We start from the raw sequence: 11287 nt of genomic DNA, 5'->3' as shown, positions 1-11287 counted from the left end.
GTAAATCCACTCTGTTTGGGTTGAAGTTAAAATGCGGAAGTTTCCGCCCAGTAAAGCCGCTGATACCACGAAGATGAGGCTTGCGATGCCATCAGCGATCACCCCCGCTCCGTCCTGCTCTCCGCGGCTCTGCGTTGACTGATACCAGACTCGCATGTCTTCTCTGCCAGCGTCAGAGCGGAGAGCATTCGCTCTCAAAATCAACAGGTAATGTTCTTTTCCTTTGGCTGGACCTCATAGCTCGTGCACTGACTGATCCCAGGGAAGCTGACTTTTGGAGCTGTCTGTCTGTCTGCAGTCAGTGTTAAATCTTCAGGGAGTTTGGGTGAATTCCGGAACAGGCAGCCACACGTTTGGGATAAGCTACAAGTCTGGCACCATTAGACTTGATAGTCTTGTTAGTCTGATATAATGCCATGTGATATAAAGATAAGTTCATGAGGTACAGCATTGATACAGCATTCAGATAGCTGTGAAAACCCCTTTTTGGAACCTTCATGTTTAAGATAAATAAGTTTTGAACTAGCAACCTGTTACTTTCTGCAGATGGTCTACGTTCAGATAACTGTGCTGTAAAAGTTATTGTTCACATGCCTTCCACATACCCCTTCAGGCTAAAAGAAAGTAGGAATGAAAGAAATAATACTGCGAAGCATTTCAGAGCAATTTTCATTCATTTCCTTGTAATTCTAAAATTGGAGCTCCTGCCTATATGATCATTTCCTCCACGATCCTCCTTCTCATGCTTATTACAGCTCAGGAGGATTGACCCCTGTTAGGTGTCAAGTTAAAGTGGAAGTTTGTATTGTTCCTGTTTTATCGCACTTGCAGGTGGGGAGGAAATGAATTTAAAGACATTGTGGAAGAAGGGAGTCCGGTATTAAAACAAAGGGAACAAAGTGCTCATATGCAGGGTAATGATCCGTATTCTGTCTTGTGAGTTTATGTCACACAGGCACACAAAGGTTCATTCATAGCACAACTGTCATATGCCACACTCCATTTGTTTCTGCAGATTATGGGAATCATGCAGGGGAGTCAATCTTTAGGCATTTGTGAATGAATGCGATGATTAATTTAGCTTTTAAGTCACATTGTGTGTTTAAACCACTAGCTTTTCTGTGGAATTCACAGATTTTGTGTTTTCTCAGTTGTAAGTTGGCAACCGTTTCATGGTGGTTGAAGCATATTGATTAAGGCTTTGGACTGGCGACACAGATGCTGGAGGTTTGAAATGGCATTGTGATTGTGCACTGAATCCCAGGCTGCTCCTCTATGCAGTATGTGTATGTTTTGGATGAAAAAAAAATAATCTTTGGTATACATGAGCACTCAATGGCTTTGTCAAAGCTGAAAAACAGTGTTTCACATGTTCAGTAGTATCCTGTATCAGCACAATTGTTATTGTGCTGGATCTGCATCAGGATTTGATATGATGTCCTCATTTGTGTTTGGAATCAGACGGGAAGCAAAGAAAGTGTGAAACGATTGTAGTGGTACAATATATCATATCATATTAGAGATTTCTTTGTATTTGTTGGTATTAGATATTGTATATTTAATTGTTCAGCTCATTATTTTTACATTTAAATTACCTCATCTAACAGTAACTTAAAATTAATCTTTACACTAACAATTTGACACTGTTAAATGCAATCTTTAGCAAATATCAGAATGAATATCCATTTTGTAAACATTATTTTTAATACGTTATAATGCTGTGATGCATAAATTCAACGCACTTCACTGACTGATTGTAGTTTTTTTAGATAAAATATAAGATAATTTTTATATCAATTTTAATTTTTTTATTTGCCATAACATGATTTATTTGCTTATCAGTATCAACTAGTTTTTTAAATAAAAAAATGATCTGTCCATCCAACCCAAATCTCAGAGAAAAATGCAACTATTTTACAAAGTGGCAATTTCATGAATTCGTACCATGTGAGTCCTATGAAAACTTTCAAGAAAAAAATAGTAAACGTATGAATGTGAATCCTATATAATGTGTAGATATATAAACCTATATCACACTATTCAATAGTGTGCTCTAGGTTTATATCTGTTGTCACAGCAGTATTTGGTAACTATGATTAAGTAATTATCAGTCCTGTTTCACTTCCTCTTTGTAAGGACACAATAGGAAATTCAAAATGACTCATTGATGGTAAAGAGAGCTTATAGGCAGTTATAAGGATTATAGATCTTCATGTCTCTAAAACAAAACCAAGCAAGCTCTAAAAAGCACTGAGCTGGTCAGCCAACAGAATGATTCCCAGATTTTCATGCAAGTGCAGCCTAACCAGTGCAACCACAGGGGGCTTGATACTTGCTGTGGCGGCAGCAGCTGTATTGCACAAGCCGAACTCGTGCTGTCTCGTGCAGACAGCTTTGAAAAGGGGGAAAACGTCAGCAAATACGCTGCAGATTTCTCCTGGCCCATGCACCACCCTCCCTGTCCCTTCTCGTTTTCAGTGACCACACATTAATTTGCATGAGTGATGCGTTCACACATGAAAAGTCCTCTGAGCACAGCTGTGTTTTGTTCTGAAGAAGGGTGCCCTGAGGTTTTTGTTTGCTCTTTATTCCGCCGTCCTTTTCACAATCCTTTGATTTTTCCAGCCGCATTTCACTATGAGAAGTGACACTAAATGTTGTAGGACAGACAATGTGGTGAAAACAGAATGTAATGAGACGTGGCAGACTGTAAACGAAAGCCCTCAGTCAGCAGCAAGGCTGTAGTTTAAGGAAATGCTCGCCGTATCACGAGAATAGTTCTTAAATTTCAGTTATCTTCAGCTGATGTCGACCTTCAAGGGAAGTTCCATACTACAGCAGTGTTCTTGCACAATACTGTTGCGAGGCTCCCTGACCCACAGTCATACTTGGCTGAGACAACTAAGACAAACAATCATAGTCCGCTCTCTGTGGAATGTGCTGTTGCTGTCATGGCTGTAATTGTGTTTTAAAGAGGGTTTGTCATTGTACTTGATCTGTAATAAGAGCAACTGTTGATTTCTTTTTGTTGACTTCTTCACTGTTGGTTATTGAAACTACTGTATATCCTAAGGATTTCTTTCTCAATGTGTATATTGTTGAGAATGTGTATGTTTATTTACATAATTGAATTGAAAGTTTAATTCAAATTAAGTCAATATAGTGCAGTTTAAGTTTATGAGTCAGTAATATTTAAAAAAATACTATTCATAATTTTCAGCAAGAATGCATTACAATGATCAAAACGCAGTAAAGACGTATAATGTAATACAAGATTTATTTCAATATTTTAGAATAAATGCTATTTTTAATAAATGCTTTTCTTTTGAACTTTTTTTATTCACAAAAATAAAGCATTACAACTAAATGTTAAATGCTACATTAATACAAATAAGAAATGGTTCTTGAGCAGAAAATCAGCATATTAGAATGATTTCTGAAGGATCATGTGCCACTGAAGACTGGAGTAATGATGCTGAAAATTCAGCTTTGCCATTACCGGAATAAAATTAATAAAATAAAAATAAATAAACCAGAAATAGAATTTCTGATCAAATAAATGCTGCCATCATTAGAGGTTTCTTTAAAAAATATATATACAATTTTTTATTGACCCCAATCTTTTGAACTATAGTATTTATACTAGAAATGGTCATGGTCCGAAATTAGATATTCATTTATTTAGATTATTAAATATATTTAGCACTAAGTCAAAGGTATAGAGAAACATTATGACAAATATTCAACCTTTTTAAGGTATAGTTCACCACAACTCTAGAATGTTGGCATTCTAGCAGTTTTCGTTACCATTGACTTTTATGGACAAAATGGATTTTTTTTTTTCATTTCAATATTGGAGCATCCTTGATTTAAAAAAACACACACAGATGTATTTTAAATTGATGCAGCGATATGCATTGTAATCATCATCAAAAAGTCAAACAAATCCAGGAGAGAGATGGATGCTCATAAAGTGTGAGCTCTTTGCATGTCGTGTGTGTTTGTTTGCGTGAAATGTTCCCTATAATTACAGCTCCTGTCAAAGTTGATGGAAAGTCGATGGAGCAGATGGAGGGTCAAATTGAGATTCATCTCTCTGCACTCTATGTCATTATCTCATTGTGTCGAGAACATAGTCCATGATAACACTTAATTTTATTGTGATGAATATTCCAGTCATACTAAGACTGTAAAATTTTTGTGGAAAAGAAGTGTAGCTCCCACCCATCACAGCCTTTCATGTTTAATTGTTTTTTTTCTTCATAGCTACATTTGTCATAGAACACTTACCACTGCAATCAAATGCCTGGTAATTCTATAAAATATCTGCTGTTATTGCAATAGATGAGTAAAACAGCATTCCGTCTTTATAGACAAATTTGATCCTGTAATGTAATTATTTTAGCTTTTCATCTTACATAAGGTTTTACACAATGATGCAGCATTTCAGTGAGATATTACACCAGTTTTAACTTGTTTTTTTTTAAGAACGTGCACTATTAAGAACAAATCGTGAACATGTTGTGTATTTATGCGGTATTCTGTGATCTATCTGCAGTATAGAAAAGGCTTCATGCTATAATTCACTGCTGTTTGTCTTTGCGGTTATAGAATTTTCATGCTGTCCTGCCCCAGACTTGACTTTTAAAGTAGTTAAACAAAGTCTGTGGCTGATTTTGTGGATATAGAAAAGCAGTGACAAAAAAAAAAAATCTCTAGCCTTTCAAGTTTATATTTTGTATTGGCACAATTTACTGAACAAAGTCCTGAAAAATAATAACAGCAGCTACAGCGTCGTTGACTTAATGGCTGATTTTTTGTAATGTTGTTTAATTTTATTTTTCCTCAAATATATTGAATATAAAGTGCAAATGATTATTAGGAACCCCATTATCCTACAACAGACAATCCATGTAAATGAGTTTGGGGGGAAACATAACAGCGTTATGAATGGTGACCCATTTTGGGGGGCTTTTAAGCAGGTGCACAATAGCACTCTGTTGTATGCTGTGGCCCAGAAGGCTGGCTGCCAAGCTCAATACCTCTCCGCTTCTGAGGCGAATCCTTCTATTCATATCAATGGAAGTTATGAGAAAAACATGCTGCATTGTGGGAATTGTTGGCTGAGACACTGTGGGAATGTGACTGAAGTGATTTGGTGAAAATGAGTATCGTCTCTGCTTTAGTGGTAACCTTGTTGTAGCGCACCCTATCCAGTGTTCGGGGAACATGTCATTAAGAGTGTCTAAATCATTTTACGCTTCATTTGGGAATGTCACAGCGTGCTTCTCAAAAGCTGAATACTGCTTGTTACAGAAGGGTTTGTTGTTGTACTCGCCTCACAGCCAACATTTTACAATGGAGTCTTTGATATCACACTCTAATTCATCAATATTTGAAGAGACAATAAAATGTAAACAGCATTGATAATAATGTAAGTATACTGTGACAAAAAGAATCATGGGATGATAGTTAAGAAGCTAGGCTGATAAGGCAAATGTCATGGGTTTAAATCTAGTGGTTGATTGATATGGATATTTTAAGTTCATACTAATAATTTGAGAGCGAGGTAGCGGATGGTTGTTATATCTCTTAAAAATAAAGGTTCTTAAGGTTTTTTTTCACAGTGATGCCATAGAAGCAGTGTTGAGGGTAACACATTACAAGTAACGTGAGTTAAAGGACAAGTTCGGTATTTTACACTTAAAGTCCTGTTTACAGATCGTATCTGATGAAATAGAACGGTTAAGATTAAAATTTGGACACATGCTGCTGTCCCGAGAATTTTAGGTTTATTTCGCTTCCCCCCCCCCCCACAATGGTTGTCTATATGCACTGGAAGATTCCGTCCTAAAAACACAATAAACTTTCGTTTACAAAGACGTGAAACTCACCGAGTGGTCAGGGGTGTTCACTGATATATTCCCTCAAAAATCGCTGAAAAAGATGCATTCCAACAGGTTTTATCGTAGTTTTTGTCCAACTCCATTGACTTAATAGGACGTGCTGTGAGACCGCAGCACCTTTACGGTATTACTCCGCCGCTTCTTCTTCTGCTTCTTCTGTGTATTCAATGAAATGCCAGTGGTTTGCTTGCAATTGGCAAAGGTGCATTATCGCCACCAACTGGGCTGGAGTGTCTATTATTCAAGCTCTCAACGGAAGAATCACGGGTGTGACGCGTTTGGCAAAATAGGTCCACAAAAGCGAAATAAACCTAAAATTCTCGGGACAGGAGCATGTGTCCAAATTTTAATCTTAACCGTTCTATTTCATCAGATACGATCTGTAAACAGGGCTTTAAGTGTAAAATACCGAACTTGTCCTTTAAGTAATCAGATTGCTTTTAATTAAATAGTAAAGTAACACATTACTTTTACCTTTACAGCAAAATATCTGAGTTGCTTTTTCAAATAAGTAACACAAGTAACGCTGTGAAAACATGATGGTTATTGTATAGTTCTAGACCAGAGGTCTTCAATCCTGCTCCTGGAGGGCCAATGTCCTGCAGAGTTTAGTTCCAACCCGAATCAAACACACCTGAATCAGCTCATCAAGCTCTTCAGGATCGCTTCAAAATACAAAGCCAGGTGTGCTGAAGCAGGTTGGAACTAAACTCTGTAGGACAGTGACCTTCCAGGAGCAGGATTGAAGTCCTCTGTTCTAGACTAAGGGCCAGATTTACTAAACAGGGCAAATTAGCGCGAGAGCACGATTCCTAAAAAGCTCTGATGAGATTGGAAAGTTCTGTGTGATCTACTGACGACGCGCAAATTAAAGAAAACGAACGCAGCCGGATCATTTCCATAATGACCAACACAATCTACTGAGAGCAGCGCAAATGAGCGTCTGGTTTAAGACATGCTTTTTTGGGCGGTAAATAATGGCACAAATACTATTAAATTTACAAGCGCAAACCTTAGTAAATCACCTTGCATGATTCATTTAAATACTCTCCTCCCATTACATTCTGCATCTGAAAGGGAAGCTCCTACAAATGCGTAAGCAATAAGGTCAGACTCAGCCGCAAAAATAACCCAGTCCACGCCATTTCAGCGCTAATGTTTCACTGCGTGTCTTTAGTAAATTCTGACAGTAGCTTTTTAACGCCAAAAGAGGGTTTGCGGTGGTAGCAGCCAGGCATTTACTTATATCACTTGTACAAAAACAGATTCAGTATTCCTCAAAATAAGTAAAAACTGTGAAATGCTAATTCAGAATATTATGCAAACCTGCAATAAGTAAATATGTTAAATAACAAAAATATACTTTATGTATTTAATCTCACTTTATTAACCAATGTCTTGGCTGCTGACTTTTGATGATCCGATTCAACAATACGAATTAAGCAAGAAATGACTTAAGTAAAACGTCACATTTAAGTTTCTTTGTTGTTGTTGTTGTTTTTACTGTTGAAGTAAGTGTTGAACTTTCTTCTCTTTCATCCTAATCTTCTACAATCCAGAATGGCTGCACATCTGATTGGTTTGTTTGAGCTGCACCCTCAATTGTATAGGTGTGATTTTGCATTTCCTTCAGCCTGAGGCTTATTCATTTCACTTTTAATGTGAAAGGGCATTTCGATATTTTTTGTTATTAAAAAATAAACAAGCAAGCCCAGCCCAGGTGAAACAAGAAGTAACGCAAAAGTAACGGTAACGCATTACTTTCTATAAAAAAAAGTAATGCAATTGCTTTTTTAGGGAGTAGGCTAATGCAATATTGTAATGCATTACTTTTAAAAGTAACTTTCCCAACACTGCATAGAAGAGCCATTTTTGGTTCCCGAAAAAACTTTCAGTGAACAGTTTTAAAAAAAGATTTTAATTATCTAAATAACCTTTTTCCACTATACATTTTATTTATTTTTTGCAATGGAAAGGATCCATGGATGCTAAAGGGTCTTCATGGAGCCATTGATGCCAATAAAGAACCATTATTTTTAAGAGTGAATGTAAAAAAAAAAAAAAAATATATATATATATATATATATATATAATACTGTTGCGATTGGGGTGACTATGAACTACACAGTTACTGAGCTCTTCTGATTTATTACTGTAATACACCTAAGCAATTAACTTAATTTCAGGTTGATGAGGGGGACCGTGTTTAATGAAGAGTAATGAGTGAGGTAATAGATGGGAAGGTTCATTGAATATGTGTGTAACTTTGCGTCTCACACACACAGTCACATCGAGAGGAGTGTCTAAATAAGCACCTGGTGTCTGCACAATAGCCCTCGCTGGAGAATAATCCAGTGTTGCACCTCTCTTTTCTATTTCCTCTCTACCCTCTTCATCCTTGTCTCTCCCTCTCGTCTCAGACACTCCTCTGCAGAGATCCGGAGACACTTCAGTGGGATCAGCCATGGTTCCCTGCCGCATCACCGGCACAGTTACAGCGCCTCTGGCTCTTTCGGCTTCAACGTAGTGAGTGATGCACTTTCACTGATTGGTACTTCAATAGAATCTTACTTCAGTTAGAGTTACTTCACAGAAACAAACTGATTCTGTACATACAAATAGGTCATTCGTAGACTATAAATGTTTATAAATGTGTTCTGGATGTGATAATGGGTGTATGTAAATGTCTTTGACATCACTGTCGAATGCAGTTTGATTGTTTGATTGTTGATGATTATAGTTTTTACACTTTTCTTTGAAATACTGCCCTCTGATTGTTCAGTCATGGCATTGAGCAGTCAAAATATAAAATATTTTGTTCAATGAATTGATTTATTTCATTTTAATAGTTAAATTTTTATAATTGAAATAAATATAATACATATATTTTAGCACACACACACACAGACACAGACACAGACACAGACACAGACACAGACACAGACACAGACACACACACACACGTATATGTGTATGTTTATACAAAAGTAATGTCCTGAGGGGATATTTGTTATTAATGATCCTACAAGTTTTGATTAACCCATACAAATTCATATATATATATATATATATATATATATTTATTTATTTATTTATTTATATAAAAATTATATATTTTTTATATATAAAATATTTTGTAAAAAATTTTTTTTTATATATATATTAAGGAAGACAAAACACTAAACTTGGTTAAGGTGTTTATCTGGCAAAAAAAAAGGCAAGCTACAACTACAGGTTTTATTTTACTGATAAAATTGCATAGAAAAACAAAAGGCTCACAAGAAAAAGCATACATTGACTAAAACATAATCAGTTATTCATACTTCATTGGTTCTCTCTTGTTTTTGCATGTGTTCATCATTTTTTTGAGTGACAGCCTGGCCAAAAATGATGTCCACACAATTTGGCGTGTTTAACTGCGTTATCACAAATACAACAATCAACTTCAAGCACAACTATGCAATATGCTTACAAAATCTTGAACACATTTTTTATAATATTTGAATACATTTTAAATTTTGTCAATTTCAAAAAGATGTCAATTTTCCCTGATAAAAATGTCAATTTTGGCCACTGCTGTGTATAAATGTTTTATATACATCAAATATATTTCTAGATTATATATTTCTATATTTCTTATATTTACCTAAGAACATTAGAAATGAATGGTAAGTCCCACAAAGTGTGTATGTGTATATGCTTGTGGTTTAGCTTTAACCTGCGTGTGCTTCCTCTCTGCTGAAAATGGGTCAGAGGCCAGCTTCCCAGACCACTGCAGCTGGTGCCTTCCAGCTTACACTCACATACACACACAAACACACACACACACACACACACACACACACACACACACACACACACACACACACACACACACACACACACACACACACACACACACACACACACACACACACACACACACACACACACACACACACACACACACACACACACACACACACACACACACACTCATCTTTAATATCCATGGATTTTAGAAGCTGTTGTCTTCATAGAAACATAATCATCCCTGTGATGTTTACCCATTATTCGCAATATAGAGAGACTGTAAAAAAGCAAATGAAACTGTTATATTAATGAAATATAGCTTCTCTTTGGATTAAAAAACGATTATACTTCAGTAATAATGCTTTAAAATGATTAAGTAGTTATAATTTGATACTTGAGAAGTTCATGGGTTTACGCATTACAGTATAGTGCCCTGATGTGTACAGGTTTTTTACAGCATGATAAACCCATTCATCTATCTGTAAAAGTTATATTTTAAACCAATAGCATGGCACAATTTGTCAGTTAAGTCTGATTAGTTTTCTCACTGCTAGCAAATTTTAAAGCTCGTTGCCACTGTAAACTTACAATAATGGTCCACAATATGACTCACTTTTTGACAGTGATCTTATAATTCCTTCCTTAAAGTGGAGAGCAGAACTTTGGCTTTGACTCGTAATCAGATTTTAACTTAACCTTACGCTTTTGACTATTATGAGTGTTTATGTGCCCCTGCGATTTCAACATACCCAGTAAGGGTTGTGGTTGTGATGTCACATCCTGCTTTTGGAAGTACCAAAAGATAGAGTGCTTCATACGGCTCAAACCTATTAAGGAAGAGGTTTGCAGAAACAAGTCGTTTTTGCTTCCGTGCAACGCCATCTTGTCAGTTGCCAGTAGTTTGTTCGCAAGAAGCATTTGGTGAGTATTTTCTTTCATCCGTTTCAGATGCACTTGTTCTGTCTGCTGTATGTTGGTTACCTTCAATTGGTAGATGGAGAATTGAAACTAAGCTAAATTTACACAACACACGCAGACTGGGTGGGTTATATTAAGCTTGATGGTGTTGAATAAAGACCAGGAACTGTTTTGTGGTTGCCTCCATGTTTCAAAGAAGCACAAGTAGGCCTTTGAATAAAAACTGACATTTAAACCTGTGTGTTAGATGATGCAGAACAGATAAATGAAACGGTGTGTTTTTGTAACCTTTGTCTCCCATCACTGGTTGGGGTTAGATGATATAACCCATAGACTATATGATTGTTTATCAACAGTTTCACTGCTCCTCCCCTGTCAACTGCTGATGATGTACACAAACCACACAGCAAAAAAAGTTTGAACAGTTGTTATATTTAAAGTGCCCTTATTGTGCATGGTTCTTTGAATATTCCCTTTCATGCAGTGTGTAATATAGCTGTTTGTGAATGTAAACATTCTGAACGCCATCATGCCACAGTTTTCACGAGGAAAGCCCACGGTGGTGATTTCTGTCGAAAGGCACAAGCAGAGAAAAGTTTTAATAGCACAAATTTAGCATTGCTAACAAAACCTAATACCTTTTTTTTTTTTTTTTTTTGGCAAAATGGCTA

At 36.3% G+C, this 11287-nt stretch overlaps 1 protein-coding gene across 5 annotated transcripts in view; it reads left to right on the top strand.

Moving 5' to 3' along the window:
• dock8 (dedicator of cytokinesis 8) overlaps positions 1-11287 on the top strand; it is a 54361-nt gene that overhangs the window by 3439 nt on the left and 39635 nt on the right. For 2 of the 5 annotated variants that reach the window (XM_082188243.1, XM_082188244.1), the window contains exon 2: positions 8327-8432. Coding sequence is in view for 1 of the 5 variants with exons in the window: in XM_082188242.1 (XP_082044368.1) it covers positions 155-207; positions 8327-8432 (159 nt within the window). In the remaining 4 variants the exon portion in view is untranslated. Of the gene's footprint in view, positions 1-43; positions 208-8326; positions 8433-10104; positions 10620-11287 lie in introns of those variants that run through there. The other 3 variants (XM_082188242.1, XM_082188246.1, XM_082188245.1) reach the window with 3 other exon arrangements.

The sequence above is a fragment of the Leuciscus leuciscus genome (assembly GCF_965113295.1).
Source record: "Leuciscus leuciscus genome assembly, chromosome: 13".
Lineage (NCBI taxonomy): Eukaryota > Metazoa > Chordata > Actinopteri > Cypriniformes > Leuciscidae > Leuciscus > Leuciscus leuciscus.
Note: the sequence above shows the minus strand (reverse complement) of the source record. Positions and strands in the feature narration are given on the sequence as shown.